The sequence below is a fragment of the Rutilus rutilus genome (genome assembly GCF_951802725.1).
Source record: "Rutilus rutilus genome assembly, chromosome: 1".
Classification (NCBI taxonomy): Eukaryota; Metazoa; Chordata; class Actinopteri; order Cypriniformes; family Leuciscidae; genus Rutilus; species Rutilus rutilus.
In genome coordinates this window covers 31,819,922-31,842,669 of record NC_140209.1, presented here as the reverse complement: position 1 = coordinate 31,842,669, position 22,748 = coordinate 31,819,922, and the positions used below count along the sequence as shown (strand labels likewise).

The window sequence follows — 22,748 nt, the reverse complement described above, 5'->3', positions numbered from 1 at the left end:
TTCATGTAATGTTTCATCACTTTCCTGGAATGATTTGAGTTTCTAAAGCTAATAATAATCGTAATATTTTTTTTCAAAAACCAAATTAGAATAATTAGAATCTACTGTTAACTTTCTTATTGTTGCGGCAAAATGTTATTTTCACAAACAAAAATTTCTTGAAAAAAATACCTTTTAGATCCTGTAAAAGATGTACTACGTGCACTATTGTCATTTTCCTTGTTATAAAAAACCCCGAAGACATAAGAGATGACTGTGCATGTGTCAATTTTTTAATAGTAAACGTTAAAAAAAGCATGATTTTATAATAAGCAGCTTTTTCTTACATTATTCATGTCATGTGATTATTCAAACTGCTTAGAGGGAAGAGTAGTGATGTGGATTGTCAAATACAGAATCAGATAAAAAAAATACATATATGTCTATGTACGCCATCTCATTACAAATCATTCTGTCTATTTATCATTATCTGTCTATTATTTCTTAGTGAAAAATATTGTTCTGACCATAGTAAAGTAAATAAAATATAGTTTAACTGTTTTGAATGTGCATCTACCGTAAAGCCATCTGAGCTGTCGCAATCGTAGTGGCAACAACCGCCATGACAACCAGCAACAACATAACACACGTGAAGGAGCAATGGCGACCGCCAGTGATGATCGAGCTGCACCGGATGTTTTAAAATCTCTGGCTCGCCACTTAAACTGTTTAAACGAAGATAACAAAAGCGCCAGGAAACGAGCTCTAGAAGCGGTGAAGAGAGACACAATCGAGCAGCGCTTGTCCAGCGGTGCGCTACAGGAGCTTTTCGCCGGTTTGCTGAAGACGCTGCTGAAATGTCTGTCCGATCCTGCGGAGACATGCAGGGACTCTACTATTCAGATCATCACAGGGTTTATCAGATCTGTCCCCAAACCAGAAGACTCTCTGCCCTATCTCATGCCCGCCCTGGCGCAGAGGCTCGGGGGGAAGGAGATCCTGGAGCCGGCGGAGGAGCTCAGACTGGCTCTGGTGGAGATGCTGTCTCTGGTGGTGGAGGTGTGCGGCAGACAACTTGCCCCCTACCTGGATGACATGATGAAGATCCTGCAGAGAACCATCACGGATCCCTTCCCTGAAGTCAAGAAAGAGAGCTGTAAATGCACCATCAGTTTTGCACAGTGTGTTCCTGGTAAGTGTTAGTGGGGCCTTCAAGCTGTTGATGTGCTTTAAAAGACAGTCTAGATACAGTATATCATCCATACATTCACTTTCATGGGTCATTTGTATAGCAGTGTGTTTGTTTGGATTCATTATAGAGTAAACTGGCCTTACATGTGTGTTGTTGGTTGTCATAGTGAAATGGCCGGACTGATGCTTTGTATACCTAACACATGTAAGGCCAGTTTGCCACTTAACTCCTGTATAATGAATCTAGTCAAGTCAAGTCACCTTCATTTATATAGCGCTTTTAACAATACTAGTGCAAAATGCCGTGCAAAATCAGTTTTTGTGTGTGTTTTTAGTAATTGTTGGTTTGGTGCCGTGAAAGAGACTGTGAACGCATTGAATAGGATATGTTTAGTTGGTGAATAGCATAGGCTACTATTACACAGTAGCGATAACGTTAAGCGCACCAGAATGAAATACAATATTCAGAAGTAAACAGCATAGCTGGCTTACAGATTCAGTTAACATCCACAAATGAATAAGCGCGTCGATTCAGGTAGCAGTGCAAAGTGCCCGTGCAAAATCAGTTTTTCTATGTGTTTTTAGTAATTGTTGGTTTGGTGTGTTTGAGTGCTCATTGTTACAATTACACTGCAAAAGTTCAGTGACATTTTTATTTGTGCATGGTAGAAAGCAAATACTGATACTGACATAATGACATAAATGTGGAAATTTGAACTACACGATTCAGGGATTGTTTGCACCTCCCGTCCACACTAAAACGGCAAAACGGGGGGGGGGGGGGGGGGGGGGGGGGGGGGGGGGGTTGGCGGCCAGCGGCTAGAGTGGCAAAAGCCAGTGTGTGCTTCTTTTATCGATATATATTTACCGATATTTTTTGCATTTCTAATCCAAACAATGTCAAACTTGGCACTGCACTTACTCATGCCTGTAGCGAGACACCTGTCAAGTTTGAAATCCATCGGACTAACGGTTCGAGAGATATGCGAATAACACACACACACACACACACACACACACAGAGAGACAGACAGACAGACAGAAAGACGTAATTTATAGATAGATATAATATACAGAAGTAAACGGCGCAGGTGACTTACAGATTTCAGGGAGCAGGCTACACAGTGAACTCCAAAAAATGCTACGCTTGAGCAAACAGTTTGTGAATAGGTTACTACAAATGATGGCCGTGAATAAAATCGTGAATAAAATATAATATTCAGAAGTAAACAGTGTAGCTTATCAGAATGTTTATTTTTAAACCACAACCTTCTTGGGGCTTCTTTGACCGATACAACCCTCTAATGTCAGAATGTTTATTTTTAAACCACAACCTTCTAAGTGCTTCTTTTACTGATATATTTACCGATATCTTTTGCATTTCTCATCCAAACAACGTCAAACTTGGCACTGCACTTACTCGTGCCCGTAGCGAGACACCTGTCGAGTTTGAAATCCATCGGACTAACGGTTCGAGAGATATGCGAATAACAGACACACACACACACACACAGACAGTAGACTAAAAAAGTACTAAGCACACAGTGAACTCCGAGAAAACGCTATGCTTGAGCAAACAGTTTGGGAATAGGCTACTACAAATGATGGCCGTGAAAGAGACTGTGAACGCATTGAATAGGATATGTTTAGTTGGTGAATAGCATAGGCTACTATTACACAGTAGCGATAACGTTAAGCGCACCTGGATGAAATATAATATTCAGAAGTAAACAGCATAGCTGACTTACAGATTCAGTTAACATCCACAAATGAATAAGCGCGTCGATTCAGGGAGCAGTGCAAAGTGCCCGTGCAAAATCAGTTTTTGTGAGCTGATCGCCGTCAAAAAAGTTAAGAAGATATTTCTTAGTGATGGCTGATTCCAACAGTTTCAATATGATAAAAAATTACTTTTATATTGATTCAATGGATTAATTGCATTTTGAAAAAAAAAGTGTCATGAATTTATTGCATTTTGGGGGGAAAATAATTGCATTTTTGGCGAAAAAAAGATTAGAATTTTTTATGTTATTATAACCTAAAGATGCTATGTGAAAGTTTGAAACAGAAAATAGTGGTTTTCCTCTTGCCACTTTCTTGGTAAAGAAAACACATTTTTACTCAAATCTATCTATAAATTACAGAAACGTCTGTCTAATCAAAATGGATTTATCACGTTCTGGAACCAAACTATAATATTCAGAAGTAAACAGTGTAGCTGACAGAGTGTTTATGTCAGAATGTTTATTTTTAAACCACAACCTTTTAAAAATGATATATTTAACGATATCTTTAGCATTTCTCATCCAAACAACGTCAAACTTGGCACTGCACTTACTCGTGCCCGTAGCGAGACACCTGTCGAGTTTGAAATCCATCGGACTAACGGTTCGAGAGATATGCGGTTAACAACAGACAGACAGACAGACGTTTCTGTAATTTATAGATAGATAGATTGTTCCAAAGCAGCTTTACAGTGATAATAGGAAATTAAAGTAACAGATATTGTTTTGGCTTCACAGCGGCTTTTAGAATAAAGTTATTGTCCAGCTAAAGTTAGTTTTGATTTATTGATTCATATATATTTATTTATGCAATGCAATGCATTTGTGTAAGAAAAATATTCATATTTAACACGTTATCTATCTATAAATTACAGAAACGTCTGTCTGTCTGTCTGTATGTCCGTCTGTCTGTCTGTCTGTCTGTCTGTGTGTGTGTGTGTGTGTGTTAACCACATATCTCTCGAACCGTTGGTCCGATGGATTTCAAATTCGACAGGTGTCTTGCCACGGGCACGAGTAAGTGCAGTGCCAAGTTTGACGTTGTTTGGATGAGAAATGCAAAAGATATCGTTAAATATATCATTTTTAAAAGGTTGTGGTTTAAAAATAAACATTTTGACATAATGGGTTGTGGTTTAAAAATAAACAAACACACACTCTCTGGATGTTAACTGAATCTGTAAGTCACACTGTTTACTTCTTAATAATGTTCATTTAAAAGCTACGCTGTCGGGCTTTCACGGGCACTTTCACGGGCTGTTTCACTACGCTGTCAAGCTTTCACGGGCACCACACCAACAATTACTAAAAACACACACAAAAACTGATTTTGCACGGGCATTTTGCACTAGTAAAGTAAAATTCTAGCTTCCGGCCAAACTAACATACACAGTCTACTTACGCCTAAAGCGCAACTTACACAACTTGAGACGTCGGAAGTAACGTAGTGCGTCATGGCGTAGCGTAAATATCAGCAGTACGTCGCATTACTCAATGCTATGGCATTACTCGCATAAGTTGAGTTTAGAATTAAGTCGAATCCGTATGTTCGTTTCGCCGGAAGATAGTTATTTTACTTCATAAAGTTTTAAATATAGATATTTTTCTTACACAAACGCATTGTTTCGCTTCAGAAGGCCTTTATTACCCCCGCCGGAGCCGTGTGGAGCACTTTTATGATGGATAGATGCACTTTTATGAACTTCAAAACATATCTTAATCACTGTAGATGCAGATCCATATCACTGTATCTCAGTTGTCTATATCAGGGGTGGCCAGTCCTGAAGATCTACCTTCCAGCAAAGTTCAGCTCCAAACCTCATCAAGCACAAATGAACCAGCTCATTAAGATCTTCATATATCAATTAGACAATCATAGATACACAGTGGAGATAGTAATGTGCAAGTTTCTGTCCATCTATCTTTGCCCAGATCATTTTCACCTGCAGGCTGAGAGTCTTCTGAAGCCTCTGTTGCAGACTATTTCTCACCAGCATTCCCAAGTGAGAGTTTGTGCCACACAGGCCACCGGCGCGGTCATTCGGTACAGTGCAGGCAAAAATGTAGATGACGTTTTATCCCACTTGGCTCAGAGATTGTTTGACGACTCGCCACGGGTAAGCTGGCAGCACTTAGCCTTGTTGATTGATGCGTTATTTAATAAATTGGCTTGTCTTTGATATGTTTCCAAGATGTTCTTATATTTCTAAATATAAGCTATTCCTATTTCAATATATAGCTAAATCCTATTTTACAAGGTTATGTATTCCACAAGGGAATGATTTACTGTTGTGCTAATCTGCTCAGGTGAGGAAGGCCGTGACCGTAGTCGTGGGTGATTGGCTCCTCCACTTGCCGGACAGATATTCCTACTTCCACAAGCTCATCCCGCTGCTTCTGAGCAGTCTCAGTGATGAGATCCCTGAAATCAGGTGAGAACAAATGCACAGTCATAATAACAGTGTTTTCCAGGCCTCTAAATGTCATGAAAATGCACGTCTTCTTATCGGATAAAATTTTGATGCACATTAAATTGTGTGTGTTTTTTTTTTTTGTTTTTTTTTAAGCGATATCCCAAAATGCTCATAAAAATAGGCGAATTGAAACAAAGCTAGTTATGTACAAGTTTGGGGCTGGTAAGGCTGCATTTATTTGATGAAAATGTCCGAAAACAGTAGTATTGTGAAATATTACAGTTTAAAATAATTGCTTCTTATTTGAATATGTTTTCAGTTGTAATTTTAATCTTAATGAGCCCAAACTTTTGATTGCATTTGTCGTCTTGATTTTTTTATAATTTTTTTTGTCTTCTTGTCTATATCTTTAAGTCCTTTCCTTTAAAAAAATATGATTTAGTCATCTTTAAATGAATTTATTTAGGTCTCTTGCTGAGGATTTATGGAAACAAATAGGATCCCAATGGGAAAAGGAAAATGAGGATGATCTGAAGGATAAGATGGACTTTCTGCTGCCTGCACCTGCCCTTTACACTTCTGGAGGTTAGACTGACTAATAACAGTATGACCTTCTTTAAACTGCCCGGCCAAAATCTTGACACAAAACTGATGGACCTCTTGATGAAAATAATAAGATTAAACTATTTAATTTCCATCAAGAGGTGCATCAACTTTTGGTCAAGATCTTGTGTTGCCAATGAAAGAGTCCAGCACTCTGTAAAGTCTCCTCCAGCACATCCCAAAGACTTTCAGTGAATTTAAGGTCTGGACTCAGAGGTGCCGATTCATGTGTGAAAATGATTCCTCATGCTCCTCCCAACCATTCTTTCACAATTTGATCCTGATGAATCATTGTCATCCTGGAATATGGCCATGATGTCTCTTCCTACATGGTTGTTTGAGAAATGAAAAGCTACACACTCCATCACTTAGGGTTAGAAGAACTGATGCCAAACATATAACATGTTAGAAACATAATAATCACTGCAATACTGATTCAGTCATTGACTCTTAAGCATTTGCCTTTAAATCCAAACAGCAACTTTTTTTTGCAGGGCAGTGTATATATACTGTACATTAGATATGAAAACTGCAACTTTGCAAGAACACATTAAATTGATCAAAAGTGACAGAGACTTTGTACATTGTCACAAACGTTTTCACAAGATTTCAACTTTGTATTTATCAAAGAATCCTGAAAAACGTGCATCACAGTTTCCATAAAACTGTTAAGCAGCACAGCTGTTTTTAGTTAAAACTTCCGTGCGCACAGAACGCGTTTGTTCATTCCACTGCGCAACTATTCCATTGTTTTTCAATGTAAAAACACACACTAGACGGACGCCTTAACTGTTGCGCTCACGCCTTGACACAGCCTTCTTATATCTTTTTTTCTATTGTCCTATGTTTTTATCAGCAAAAACATGTTCTGTGTGAATCAGCCCTTACGGTATTTTTGATTAAATAAATACATTGATGAGCATGACACTTCTTTCAAAAACAAAACAAAAAACAAATCAATTTTACCAGCTGTGATTGGGGAACGCTGGAATAGAAAAATAATGTTTTCCCTGTTTTCTTGGGCAGGAGAGCGTCCCGGGCTGGGCTGCAGGGAGCTGGTGGTGAGGAATCTGTCTAAGCTGCTTCCTGCGGTGGGCCGGGACATTGGTGACTGGTTAGTGCAGACGCGAGTGAAGACGGCTCAGCTGCTGCGGGTTCTGCTGCTGCATGCTGAAGATCACTGTACACAACACCTGCAGTCTCTGCTCACTGTGCTGTACCACACCTGTGTGGACCCTGAGCCTGACGTCAGAACACAGGTGACAGGACAACCAATCAGGAGCATCTATCTATCTATCTATCTATCTATCTATCTATCTATCTATCTATCTATCTATCTATCTATCTATCTATCTGTCTTTCATTTATCTATCTATCTATCTGTCTTTCTTTCATTTATCTGTCTGTCTGTCTGTCTATCTATCTATCTATCTATCTATCTGTCTGTCTGTCTGTCATCTTTTGTCTGTCTATCTATTCTGTCTGCCTGTCATCTATCTATCTATCTATCTATCTATCTATCTATCTATCTATCTATCTATCTATCTATCTATCTATCTATCTATCTATCTATCTATCTATCTGTCTATCTGTCTATCTATCTATTCTGTCTGTCTATCTATCTATCTATCTATCTATCTATCTGTCTGTCATCTTTTCTCTGTATATCTAGTCTATCTGTCTATCTATCTATCTATCTATCTATCTATCTATCTATCTATCTATCTATCTATCTATCTATCTATCTATCTATCTATCTATCTATCTATCTATCTATCTATCTGTCTATCTATCTATCTATCTGTCTATCTATCTGTCTATCTATCTATCTATCTGTCTGTCTGTCTGTCTGTCTGTCTGTCTGTCTGTCTGTCTGTCTGTCTGTTATGAGATATGTTTGAATCATGAATCTTTTTTTATTTCAGTGGTTTCCTGTCTCTCTCTTTGACAGTGTTTGGAGTCAGCAAAGCTCTTGGGAGCATTTGTCAGTCCAGAGGTCTTCCTCAAGTTTCTGTTACCTCACGTTGAAGACTCCAATTCCTGCTCGTCTGGTGCTCCCTGGGCTCCTCTCATGGTCCTGGGGGCCGTATTAAGTGGGAGTTCAAGGGAGGTGCTACGACCCCACCTGTTAAAAATCGGAAACATGCTCGCACACCCTGATGTCTGTCAGGGGTCCCAACAGGTGAGAGTCAATGACATTTCTGCCTTCTACCTGCTCCTGAGTGCTTAGTTTCCATTGCAAAGCTGTGTTCACACATTGACTTGCCATGCCAAAGCAACCGGAATTCATTTATTGTCAATCACAGTTGAGAATTTTAGGAGTTTTACAGAGAATTCATCACATTTGTTGTGCAGTTATGCAGCCAACCAATAACATTAGGGCATTAAACAGCAGAAATCACCACTACTAACAGTAAAGCCACTTGGTGACGTCCAGTGATAAAATCTGTGTTTGTGTAAAACTTTTCGTGGCCGCATTTCCAAAATCATGTCACACAATTGTTCTTACTTTTTTGTATTAAAACAACTGTTTTTAACTCTTAATGGCTAGTTTAATTTTAAACTTAAGCCTTTCAAATGTAGTTTTCCTAAAGAATGTATTTTATTGCATATTTCCAGCCCCCTTAAACACACTCATACACTTATTCATGTTGCAGATGTGTTAGAACATATCTCTGTCAGACCGAGTGGAAAAATCCCACCCAGACCCAAGAGTCTGGCCCTGGTTTCCTCTCAACCCACATTCGGCTCGCTTTGATATCCAAAATAACGCTCTATTTTTTGAGTTTACCATCCCTTCAGTGCCAAGTCACCACCCCTGAGAGAGCTTTGCAGAAATTCTCTCTATAGTGTAATTAAAAACACTAAAAGAAAAATGACTAATTTTGCCCCTGATCCCCCCTGTGTCCACCACAATCCTACATACTTTGGTCCAGCTGTCAATGTTTCATCTCGGAATTCATGCCAGAATCTAACAAAGTTTTCCTTCCGTGTAATAATGTGGCCTTAAAAGCACTGGCTGGGAGATGGTGACACACAATAAAGACATGGTTCATCACAGATGTTGCAGGACCTTTGACAGTCCCGTGGAGATGATTGAGACAAAAAAAAGGCTGGCGAGACAGTGGTTTTTGTTAGTTTAAGGGAAGGAAATGGCAAATTATCCTGTTTTTAATACCACAGTAGCTAATGCAATGACTGCCTGGAAATCTAGAGGGAGAGAGAGAATTAATATTAGACTGACTGTGAATATGTATTTACAAAAATGCATTAGCTCTGTTTCTAAATCTAGTGAGATGCCTACCTAGACGGCATTTTAAGGCATCTTAGCATAATTATGTTGCTGTTTAAGAAGCATCAATTAATCTAATGGTGAATGCAATCACAGAAAGTATTGTAATGAACTCTGATTATTTTAAGATGACAGATAAGAAAAATGTCGACTGGAAAGACGAATGTTTTATTTGATTATTTTTGTCAAAAAGGAAACGAATAGGCTACCTTTATTCAGCAAGGATGAATGCAATTTATTAAAAGGGACAGTACAGACATTTATTATGTTACAAAATATTTCTGTTTCAAATAAATTCTGTTCTTTTGAACTTTTCATCAAAGAATCCACGGTTTCCATAAAAATATGAAGCAGCACAACTGTTTTCAACATTGATAATAATCAGAAAATGTTTCTTGAGCGTCAAATCAGCTTATTAAAATGATTTCTGAAGGATCATGTGACACTTAAGACTGAAGTAATGATGCTGAAAGTTCATTTTGTAAATTACATTTGATAAAATATTCAAATAGAAAACAGGTATTTTAAGTTGTTTTTACTGTATTTTTGATTTAATAAATATAGTTTTGGTGATCATAAGAGACAAAAACATTTTTTGTTCAAAAACAAAAACAAAAATCTTACCGACCCCAAACGGTAGTGTAAAAATTATATTTCATTCCATGCTGAAAAGAGTTGATTAAAAATAGTTTGATCTAATAAAAAAAATGGACTATCTTTTTCCAATCTTTGACAATTTTAGCTTATTACAGTATCACTTTCTTAGCTTGTCAACCGGCTAAAGTCAGAAATCAATTGTGAGGATGTCATGAGGGCTCGAGTCAGTTCAGTGTTGATTCAGTTCAGTTCAATAACTGAGTAAAGTTCTACCATTTTTAAACGAGTTCAATTCATTTATAAACAGCTCAAATCAGTTCCATATTGATTCAGTTCAGTAACCGTGTGGTGATGTTGCAAATTTGTCAATTATGAAACAGACAATTCAGCTAAAGCAGCTCTGCGGAGACCAGCGATGTCATCATCCAGCTCAATTTCAGTTTTCAAGTTTTGTTCTCATCATAGAGTCAATGCCTTGAAATCAATAATATTACTAAATATTAAAGGTAGGGTAAGCAATTTTCGTAGTGGCCAGCAATAGCGAGCTAGCTTTGAAAGCATAAGATCCCACTCTCCCTTAAGAGTGTCTCCAAAGCCACGCCTACTTCAAAACACATGAACACACACAGCAGGGAGCAAAACAAAAGCGTCACGAGAGACGGCGTTAAAGGTGCCCTAGAATTTGAAATTGAATTTATCTTGGCATAGTTAAATAACAAGAGTTCAGTACATGGACATGACATACAGTGAGTCTCAAACACCATTGTTTTCTCCTCCTTATTTAAATCTCGTTTTTGAAAAACAAACCTGAAAAATAGGCGAATCTCCACATAACACTGACTGTGACGCAACAGTCGGGATTATTAATATGTACGCCTCCAAAAATGTGCATATGCCAGCCCATGTTCAAGGCCAGGCGGAACTGCGCAGACGAATCATCGTCCGAATCATCGTCCGAATCATTTTTCTTCGAGAGACATCATGGCTTGCAAACGAGCAAAGCATGGCAGTTGCTCAGTGTTTGGATGTACAAATGAACACAAAGGTATTTTTTTAGTTCCTTCATCCGAGCCTCTGAATAACCAGTGGGTTATGTGGATTTCTGATGTGTAATTGTTCAAGTTCAGACAGATAATCTTTCTCTCAAAGTCGTTAAATACTGTTTATGCATCAGTAAATGAAGCCAGAGACTAAACGATCAACTTCACGTCGTTTCTCTTAGTAGGATGAAAATAATCGTACTTAAACTGTGATTAATATACAGAAAGCGATCAAAGAACAATCCCTTTCCAGTCGCCCAAGCTGTCAATCACACAGCGCGAGTTTATCTGGACACTTGCCAAAACTCGTTATGAAATCAATGACGCTGTTACACTGCACAACGAAGCTCTTACTGTACGTACATCATGTTTACATTGGTGAAATCATTAGTGAGAGTGCAGAAACTGCGTTGCAATGATAAGATCTTCATTCACGTGATCAACAGGCTTACACTGAAGTCTCACAGCAGCCAATCACAGCAGTGGGCGTTTACACTGCAGTCTCACAGCAGCCAATCACAGCAGTGGGCGTTTACACTGAAGTCTCACAGCAGCCAATCACAGCAGTGGGCGTTTACACTGCAGTCTCACAGCAGACACGCCCCTTCAAACAGAGCGTTCAAATCAGAGGCTAAAATCAGGCTAGGAAAAATGCCTTTTATTTCTAAATTATAACAAATTTTGATATAAAAAACATACTAACATTATAAGGGCACCCCAGGAAACATTCTAAAATAATAAAATAATCCATGCAAGGGCACCTTTAAACTACCTCATGTCTCAAAGCATATATTACAATAATAATGAACATAAACAACTTAAAGAGCTCTGACCTGTAGAACCTGACTGCTGCAGATTCATTTCGCCGTTGATAGTGTAGCCAATGAAATGAAATGAAATTCGAGTCACGAACCGCTCCCAGTATAACATCACGTCACGGGTTTCCAAGTTACAGTAGTTATGGCGTGAACGCAGCATAAACTTGTTGTTTTGGTTCTGGAGGAACTGTAAAAGGCGGCTGCTGTTTCGGTCGCGGTGCTCGTGACTGACGTCTGTCTAACTCATAGCATGAAACGAGTGATGAGTGATGTCTGTGTGAGCAGTTTTACAGAGATACGTTGATATGCAGGTAGGACATTGTATCATTCGGACCGAATGCAATGATTGGACGAAAATATTATGGTCATATATGCCTTCCTCAGACAAGTAATATACATATAAATACATTTAGACCATTTGACTTATGGCGTGTTCACACCAAACGCGAAGTGTATATTCGCATCGCGTTACTCGCTCTAGATTACTCGCGGGATGTTTTTCTTGTTTTTCTTGTTTTTCGCGTCACTCGTGAATAAAAACATCCCGCGAAAAGGAGTGTGTCGTCATCATCAACAACAACACAATTTCTTTCTGCCATAATTTTTCCGTCATGTCTGAAATAAATGATATTGCTGCTCTGTACTTGTTGTGGAAGTCCCAAATACGTAGGAAAGCCAAACGCCGACGTGTCTCGGTTCACAGCACCATCCAGCTCTTCGTTGATTGGCTTGCGCAACTAAGCGTCATGCGAATTTTCTGCTCGAGTTGCAATTTTTCAACTTGCGCGGAAGACGCGATTGAGGCTATTATCGAGCGTTCCCGGCAAACGCGTCGCCCAATTCGCGTCACAAATTTGCGTCTATTCGCGTCTTTGCATTGACTTTGTATGTAATCTACTCGCGCAAATAATTAAATTCGCGTTTGGTGTGAACATGCCATTAGTGATTGCTATCAGGATGTGAAGAGACTTTAAACCAGCATAACAAAAAATGTTTTCGGAACAAATTGCCTACCCTGCCTTTAAGTCTCCTTAAATACTAAAATTACACTGCTTATTTTCAGCACACGTGTCTGTGTGAACTGGGGAGTTTTATGTTGAGTGAATTTTAGAGTAGGGCCTGTGTCTGCATTAAACTTTATTTTGAAAGAGCAAGAAGAAGCCACTGTTGAGTGAACAGAGGCAGATGCTCTGATCTTTCCTGTACGCTGCAGCTTTGAAGTCAGCCTGCTCTTTGATGTTGCTGTTGTCAGAACACTTTCGGCTGTCTGTTTTCCAAAATCATCGGAAAGAAAGTACAGTGTAGGAAGAAGGCAAGGAAATAACACGCCTGCAGACCTCTTTTAAGCATATGTCAGATGTTGTGGGTCTGAAGATGTGCACTTGTGTAATGTGTTATGAATTGGATTTGCGATGCCTGTAGGACATGGAAAACAGAAGCACCAGATCTCCGTGTTTTGTTTTCGGTGTTGCTATGGGACTATAAGCGGGAATGTAAATCTCAGATGTCTAAAGGAAGGTCGACATAAAATTTCAGATCTATATTAGAGAATATACATAAGTGCATACCTGCCTACTCACGTCATTGCTGACAGCTGTGGCCTGCTCACCTCTGTCCTGAAAAAAGACGAGCTGGAGACGGGGTGGGACGAGACATGTTTCTGCTGAGGGGCCGTTGTGGAGACAGGACTATATTTATGGACAAGAAGAGCCAGACGGACATGAATTGCAGAGAGTGCTGATTAGGACGATCGGTTTAAAACAGTTGTCAGACCTGTCGATCATTCCTCTGACAGCCCTAGGCGTGAACTACAGAACATGCTTCTGTTTTACGAGTGTTAGTTTGATCTGGAAACCTGCCCATAAAGTGACATCTTTAAAACGAGTCTTTTATTACATTACATAATGGGGGGAAAAATAGATAATCTTGATCTATAAGAGGTTTATCTGCTAACTAAGTTTTACAATTATAAAGATCATGAGTTTTATATGTTTCAAAACTCCACACCATCAACTGACAATACATAAAAATGATTCTTTTATAATGGTTTTTATGTAATTGTTTTATATTTTTTACCTGTGCATAACCCTGACTACTTAATAATTTCATTTATTTATGTATTTATTTTACCTGTGCATATGGAAGCTTGTTTCCGCCACAGAAAAAATAAATGTGAAAGATATTTTGTAACTTTTTAATCACTCAATTCTGAGATAAATGTAGAGATAAAATTGTGAATTGTGAGATAAAAAGTCGTTACCTTGTTTATTTTTTATTCTGTGGGGGAAACAAGCTTCCATACATATATCCCTGTATGCCATTTATTTTATTTTTTTATTTTTTACCTGTACATAACCCTTTCTACCTCATAATATTTTATTTTATCTTTGCATATTCCTGCCTAATTTTTTTATTTACAGGTGCATAACCCTGTCTACCTCTTTTTTTTTTTTTTTTATTAAATCTGTCTACTTCATTTTATTGTATTTTATCATATATATATTTTTTTTTTATTTGCATGCTCATAACCCTGTGTACCTCATTATTTAATTTACTTTTGTCATATTCTTGTCCTGAACATAAATAAAAAGAGAAAGTCTTAATTCTTTGTAGTTCTTCAGTTTTGCCTTCTAAAAATAGTAGTAAAAGTGTCCTCCCACTTCCAGTGGCCAGTGAAAACTCCTGCATCTTAATCATCCTGTCCCTGTTAATGACAGAACCGCTGATTGGAGGAAACGGTGTCATGATCCTCTTGTTTCTGTGAATGTGACACTTTGTCTAGACATGTGATCACTGCATGGAAAGAGAGACAACAAGGTTGTGAGGGTGGGTAAAAATGTAGTGGGGTAGGAAATAACAGAGACTGATGGAAAGAAAAGCTCATCGTGTGTTTTGGGCTGCTTTACGAGGTCAGAGAGTTTAGTCTCTGTGTGTGTCCTTTATTGGCATGATAAAAACTGTTCATTTGTCAAAGTAGTACTAAATAGGTCAAATAAACAACAAATATAGCAACTGTAATTACATTAAATGTCATTAAATTTAATGAAATTATATTAAATTAAATTAAATTAAATTAAATTGTCCTTGTCAGACTATAATTAGAAATTAAACCGTAAATCAAACAAAAAGGAATAATTGACGTAATTAACATTAAACAAAAGTAATGAAAAGTGTAAATGTTTTGCACGTTTCTGTTTTTTTGTCTCTCAGGCGCTGTATCTGGATCAGTTGTTGGTGTGTGTGGATGCTGTGCTGTGTGTGTGTCAGGTGGACTGTGATGTCATCAGTCTGCAGCTGCTGAAGGTCCTGGTGTCGGTTCAGAGTCTCGCGTCACAGCAGCAACAGCACAACAAGGTAAAACACACACGTTCGGCATTTCCCGTACATACTTAAACATTATATATGTCTGATCTAAGCTCTTTATATTAAACATACTGCAAGGTCTCAAGAAAGTTGCCTACTGATGTCATGTTAAAGTCAGCATGAAACAGAAGTTGCAATAGTCTTTTGTTCGCTGTTGCGACATATATCCATATTATATACATATTGCGACATATATCCCTTTTGACATATATTGCGACTTGATTTTGTCCATGGGGAATTAATTGGCTGATTGGATGGTTGTGGTTTGCACATGTGGATCTCATGTGAGTGACAGGTTGCTCCGCCCTCATGTCAGTAAACGCATCATCAGAGAAGAGATGAGCTACAAGAGGAAGGGGAAGTTATTTTAATGAAAGATTGCGTTAAAAACATGACCTGTCATTCATTGTTCACTTGATATGAGTGACATTTTAGCTCACAGTAGTAGATGGATGGACAGTAGATCAAATAATTGAACATTATCCTGGGTCTTTCTCAGGCAGAAGAATCCGTGAGGAGTTTGTGTGAGGCGCAGGGTCTCAGTGGAGCGTGTGAGTTGTACCGACAGCACATGGCGGATCTGCTGCAGTGGCTCTCTGACTCGCATCACACCTGGACCAGTTACTCCATTCAGAAGACACAGCTGGAGATCATCGCCATGCAGTCCGGTGAGTGTGCGTTTCATTTGCAGCTGGGCAACATTCTGTTTAGACGCACACAATCTAAAAGTGATGATGCACAGGGCAACTTTTTGGGCAATGTTGCCGTCATCAGGCAACCAGATGAGACACAGGGCCCACGACCGATCTATATTATCCATTTTCAATGGGAAAGTGCCCAAGCAACAATCGCTCAGCAAGATTGCCCAGCAACATTGCTCAAAAAGTTGCCCTGTGTATCATCACCTTGAGAACTGAACTCATTCAAGTTCACTTCTTCAAACTTCCCTCAGAGTGAGCAGTCAAATTCTTCGCTTAATTATTCACTAAATTAGAGTTATTTGTAGGGATGCACCCAAACGAAATTTCTGGGCCGAAACCGAAAATTCAGGATTTGGCCAAAAATCTAAAATAAAAACCGAAATTAATACTCAATTATAATCAAACTTTAATAAACAGCACTCAAATATCTAAAACTGAGTTGTACCATTTAAATAAGGCAGTTTTATATAAACTTTTTAATAAAAAAAAATAATAATTCTTAGAAATATAAACATTTAAACAACAATAAACTCTGTAATAATTTGTTTTCATGACAGATTTATTCAAGAATACATTAAATAATGAAGACATCACAAATGGGTTATGCAATAATATAATGAATATGTAATGCTGTGCATATATTCATCAAAATGCTCTTCTCTAGAGTGTTTTTTTTTTTTTCTAGCTAACTAATGGGTTTATGGACATTGAATAGCTTTCTTGAGGAAAATGTTACATTAAATGTACGTTTTATTGACGCCTTTCCCCGGTTGAAACACTGATCGAGCGATTACATGACACAGGGTTCATTCAAAATGCCTTCTGGTGTTCAGCCATGTTTTTTTGGTGCTGTAACTAGTAGTAAATAGAAGATGATATGATCGGCTCATGTGCGCTTGATGTCTAAAATAAAAATGTGTAAAATAAAAATAATAATCAAATAAAACGTACTATAAATGGAGTAAATATTCTCCAAAATGTAATGTAAAATAATATTGCAAAACTTCAATATTATCTGCATGTTATCTTTTAGGTCCAGTGGTTGGCGAGTTTCTTCCAACCCTCTTGCCTCTGTTGAAGAGTTGCGTTGAACCCAGTCGAGACCCTGAGATGAGACTTCACATCTTCACCATGCTGTCCAAACTACTGCTGGACGCCAGCAACACACTGGACTCACAGGGGTCAGTTTATCAGTCACAGATCTTTCTTAATGCAGTTATTGTGTATTTTGCATCATAAGAGAATATGATGAAATATCCAAACTATCATACCCGATGGCATTGAAACATAGGCAATGGTTAACTACTGCACAGCTGAGCCCTTGTTATTTTATATCTACAGTATCCCACCACTGCTTAAATATATGCTTAAACATGCATCATTACAATGATTTATGCATTTTAAGAATGGAGATCTTCTGTGATGCCTGATAAGGATCTAAATACTATGCATTTCAAAGACAACCCTTCACAATTACACCGATATAGTAACGCATCAGGATAGTCCCCTTCAGATATGTAGCAAAATCCCCTCTTTTCATGTGGCGTTCACCTCAGATTCCTTCGTTGCATGTGGGTGCTTGATTTGAAAAGTGAAATAAGAGGAGAATGAAACAGACATTGTTGGAAATACCTAAAGAGTGATTTTGTTTGTAAAATGCAAATATACTTTTTTAAAGTTGTCATGTTTGTCTTAAAGTTTGTCTTCATAATGTTTTCTGTCCCTAGGGGATTTGGTGAATACATGGAGATGGTCCTGCAGGATTTGTTGTTGCCTAATCTGGTGTGGCGTTCGGGTCGATCTGCCGCGGCTGTCAGGACCGCTGCTCTCAGCTGCCTGTTAGCTGTCCTACACGGGGCGGCTTTCCCAGCGGAGCGAGTAATAGCACACACACACACACACATCAACTCTATCACTACAGCAGAGCCATTAAACATTAAGACCGCATCAAAATATTAATAATATATATATAATATATATATGAAGATTTCAGATGCAAAAGCCTCTGTGCCATCTGAAATTTTCTTCTAGAATTATCATTTTTATCAAGCTTGTATATTTAAGTTCAGTAATTTCACTTAAATGACAATTAATAGGTTATTTTTATTGCCTCTTAAGTGAAATTGCTGAACTTACATAAGCTTGATAAAAAATTATCATTCTAGAAGAAAATTTCAGATGGCACTTCTGCATCTGAACTCTTCATATATATACATACATACACACACACACACACACACACACACATATATATATATAATTTATTATTGTTATTTTAAGCAATCTTATAGTACCTCCTTACTTTATTCCCCACTGAATGTTCAGTTTCACTATATATATATATATATATATATATATATATATAATTTAAATAATTTAGAAAATCATTTTGTAGATGGAGGAAATTATATTTTGATGAAGATTTTTCATTTGAATAATTGTGCGTAATGAAATAAGGAAATGTTATTAGTACAGCACATTTAGGCAGTAAATGGTGTCAAATTTAATTTCATGTTTTGTAACTTACGGTTAATATCTGCTTTTTTGAGCATCGATAAAATATATGTTAAAGTACTTGTTTGCAAGATTTTTTTTATGTTTTTGAAATTACATTTTTAAGAAATTTCTCTTTTTAAGAAAAGTCTCTTTATTTAGTTAATTTGACTTATTTTACTTAGTTAAGTCTCAATTTAGTTAATATACGTTAACATTTTGAAATATTATTCCATTTTAAAATAGAATGTTTTCTATATGAATATATTTTAAAATGTATTCCTGTGATCAAAGCTGAATTTGCAGCATCATTACTCCAGTCCTCAGTGTCACATGACCCTTCAGAAATCATTCTGAAAAGATGATTTGAGAAACATTTCTGATTATTATAATTGTTGATATTCCAATTGTTGATATGATTATTATAACAGTTCATATTTTTGGTGAAACCGTGATGGCTTTCTTCAGCATTCTTTGATTTGAAGGGTAGTGTACATGTTTGATTTTGTGTGAGTGATGTTGACGTGTGATAAATGTGTTTTAGATTGTGTCGGTGGAGGAGACTCTCAGTACGCAGCTGATCTCTGCGCTGGAGGAAGACTCTAAACTGGCTCGTCTTCTGGCCTGTCGATCTCTTCACTCACTGCTGAAACTCACAACACAACAGCTCAGCACTGACTCGCTCAACAAGATCTATCCAGGTATACTTATCTCATCCTACATACTGTTAAACAATGAAAGAGAAGAGAGCAGCGAAAATGAAGAAGTGCAGTGTTAAATATCTTTGGTCTAGATTGTTCAGTTTTCCAGCATCTTTCCACAATATGGGTTGTGCACATCAGATGTCAAACTGTAGCTGTCAAACATGTTGAATGGATTGAGGTTCTATAAATAGAGCTTCTGCTCTAAGGTCTGTATTTTTATTTGACTGTGTAAATGGAGAAATAACACCATTATTCTTATTCAAACATGTTAAATGCAACACACGCATCCGACAGTGTTAAATATTGTAAATGGAATATGTGTTACAGTTCATTGCACATAATTGTCAAGGCATTTTGTATACAATAGTTTTTATTTTATTTTCAAGTAGTCATTTTCTGTGTCTGTTATAAGACTATCCTGGTTAAATAAAGCATATCTATGACTATGTGCCTAGCACAAATTTTCCATACATTTATTAATATATAATAGTAGACAGTGCCCATAAAAAGTGTTAAACTTTTGTTTTATTTAGTTTTGTTTAGTCTTTTAAAATAGTCTTTGTTTGTTTCTCTGTTTTAAGACTATTCTTGCACAAATTTATTAATAAATTATAGTAGCCAGTGCCCATAAAAAGTGAATTAAGCTTTTTATTAAATTTTTTCATTCAATGTTTTTAAATAGTCTGTGTCTGTTTCTCTGTTATAAGACTATCCTGGTTAAATTAAGCATATCTGTGTGTTTTGCATAAATTTTCCAGACATTTATTAATATACAATAATACACAGTGCCTATAAAAAGTCAGTACATTTTTTTTTTATATATATATTATATTTAATGTTTAACTTTTGTTTTGAAAAGTGGATGGCAGATTTCATAAGACTATCCTGGTCAAACGAAGCATATCAGTGTGTATAATAACTGTTGTTATTGCACACTTTCATGGTTTCAGATGTGTCTGTGAGGTAGTATGTGCTGTCATGAGCGTGTCTGTTTGTGTTTCAGAGCTGCTGAAGCGTGTGGATGACAGCAGTGAAGACGTCCGCCTCGAAGCGCTGAAGTCTCTGAGCACATGGTTCTCATCTCTGGGGAAAAACTACGACACACACTCGTGCCGCCCACACCTGGAGTTCCTGTTCCAGCAGCTGCTGCTCTACATGGACGACCCCGACACCAAAGTCCAGGATTCAGTCCTCGGTAAGGGTGCACGCACACAAACGGCATGCGATTCTTCATTCCCGCTGTAACCATCTGATGTTTTGACGTGAGTCGTGACTGATGACAGTTATATTCGTGTCGACACTGTTGTGGCGTAAGATAAATCTCTTCCTGCTGCATAAGGAAGTGATTCGGGTCTGTGTTGCGCTCATCTACGGTCCACTTCACTGATCTCCCTGTTCTTCACTTCAAAGAGCCTCATTAATCCTGCATTTTTACACTCTATCCATCACACGCTCCTCTGCTACTGGCCTGCCTCCAGCCGGGTCATGGGCTGTCAACACCTTCCCATAATCCTATGTCAATGTGTCCAAGTGCACACGCAAATGGAGTACAGAAACTCTTCATACCCCCTAATTAGGCTTTGAACCCACAAAGGATGTTGAAAACGTATATATAGTAAGTAGGGCATAATGTTCATCCGGTTGATGTCGCTAAATAAGCCCAGACAGGGTGATCCTAATATGCATTTGTGTTATACAAAAGGGGTTTATTTAGAGATAACGTTTAGCATCATGCGTACAGAGCCACAGACGTGGGGGAAAACACCGTCTTGATTTCCTCTTCTTGTCTTTCTTTATTTTTGATAATGCTCTTTAACGCATCTTGTATTTCAAAGACACCCCAGATGTGATTAATGTCTATTATAACACCATATCCCGTAATCCCTCATTCCTATGGTTAAGCTTATAATAACAGCACTCTCACACTGTGCTTGAGTTACTGAGGAAATTCACCCGTTTCTTTACACAAAGGAAACTTTGTTTTCTGGTGCACTTACAAACGTATAAAGCGGCGGATAAAGGTAAATCCCCCCCGACCAAACAAATCAGGATAAAACCAAATCCCCACAACAAAGACACGACTGCTGAAAGAACACAAATCAGCTTTATGGGCTTCTCTTTGTTCCTAAATGGTGAGCTGAAAACTTTGAAAGTCTTCTCTTTTTTTGTAAAGGTAAAACAATGGACACTTTTGCGTAATCACACTGCAAAATAATTATATTTATGAAAATGATTATGCGAGTATGCATGCAACAATAGACCAGTTAATTATGGTCACAATTTCATTATGAACCTACCATTATGATAAACAAAAAAAAAAGTATTAAATTACTAAATTTTTCAAAAAATTAATAAATGTAATATATACTATAATATACTAGTGTATGTATATACTTTACTTAGCAAACTTTCAACGTTTGGGGTCAGTAAGATTTTTTTAAAGATATTAATCATTTAAAAAAAAAGGATCCATTTATTTGATGTTTAATGGGTTTAATTTAATTGATTCAAAACACACACAAAAAAATATTTCAAATAAATGCTGTTCTTTTCTCTTTCTATTTATCAAATAATCCTGAAAATCATTTTTCACGGTTTCGACAAAACTATGAAGCAGCACAACTGTTTTCAACATTGATAATAATAATTATATATATACATACACACATATATATATATATATATCACAGAAATGTTTCTTGAGCATCATATCATAATGATTTTTGAAAGATCATGTGACACTGATGACTGGATGATGCTGAAAATTGAGCTTTGCTGTTGCAGGAATATGTGATCAAATTCAAATAGAAAATATTCTATTTTAAATTGTAATAATATTTCACATTCTTACTATTTTTACTGTATTTTTGATCAATTAAATGCAGCCTTGGTGAGCAGAAGAGATTTCTTTCAAAATCATTAGTGTGTGTGAACATGGACTCAATACTCCATGTATACAATACTCAAGAAAGAAAGAAAGAATGAAAGAAAGAATGAAAGAAAGGATAGTTGAGTTGTTCTAGGCTGAAGTTAAATCTGAATCTCCTGTATGAGCACCAAGGCTCAGTGCTGTATGTCTGGACTCTGGACCAAATACATAAACCCCTGCACTATGACTCCACTATATTTTTGCTCTGCCAAATGAGTAAAGTATGATGTAATAACCAAGTCTAAAGATCTCCTTGTCTTCTCTTTCTGTGTCAGAGGTTCTGAAAGTGGCCAGTGCAGTGGACGCAGGTCTGTTACAGCAGCAAACTGAGGCGGTGAGAGAGAAACAGCGCAGCTCTGAGAACTGTGATAAACTCCTCCAGCACATTCACTCATTATAACACACACACACACATCTGTGGCTCAATGCTGCTTCCTCACTGAGTTTCATGCTGATGGAAACAGGCACTTTCACAAACATTTGTGAATGGATGACCTGTTTTGTTTTTTTAGCTTCGGTTCTGTTCACGGAGGTTGTTTGACAGAATTCAAAATGAACTTTCTTGTTTGAAATGTGCCTTTCTATTTGATATTGACATCTTTATTGATTTATTAAATAAACTTGTTTATGAAACTGATTGTTTTATTTGCAATCATTTAGTTAGGTATTCTTAATCATACAAGTCGAGAGCTAAGACATTAACAATCGATATTGTATTTTTAAGTAGTAAAGTATTATGGTTAAAGCACATTAGTACAAATTAATTAGTAGTGCTCGCTGGTCAAAAACAATAATATCTGGCGAAGAATATCTTCACCCTTTTCTTATTCTGCTACTTGA

General features: G+C 37.3%; 1 protein-coding gene across 1 annotated transcript; it reads left to right on the top strand.

Moving 5' to 3' along the window:
* The first annotated feature begins 603 nt into the window (after positions 1-603).
* On the top strand, positions 604-22,545 carry dnaaf5 (dynein axonemal assembly factor 5). The gene is made up of 13 exons (XM_084396501.1): positions 604-1,171; positions 4,887-5,071; positions 5,262-5,386; positions 5,835-5,953; positions 6,998-7,230; positions 7,923-8,153; positions 14,929-15,072; positions 15,581-15,749; positions 16,816-16,963; positions 17,510-17,660; positions 18,820-18,976; positions 19,983-20,174; positions 22,184-22,545. The coding sequence occupies exons 1-13, from the start codon at positions 640-642 to the stop codon at positions 22,306-22,308; spliced, it is 2,511 nt and encodes an 836-aa protein (XP_084252627.1). The 5' UTR covers positions 604-639; the 3' UTR covers positions 22,309-22,545.
* Positions 22,546-22,748: the final 203 nt, after the last annotated feature.

What these genes read in the sequence shown, in the direction of transcription:
- dnaaf5 (XM_084396501.1), top strand. Translation starts at nt 640, where the DNA reads ATGGCGACCGCCAGTGATGATCGAGCTGCACCGGATGTTTTAAAATCT. An exon ending in TTTTGCACAGTGTGTTCCTG is followed by an intron (nt 1,172 to 4,886) that starts GTAAGTGTTAGT and finishes ATCTTTGCCCAG; the next exon opens with ATCATTTTCACCTGCAGGCT. An exon ending in TGCCCTTTACACTTCTGGAG is followed by an intron (nt 5,954 to 6,997) that starts GTTAGACTGACT and finishes TTTCTTGGGCAG; the next exon opens with GAGAGCGTCCCGGGCTGGGC.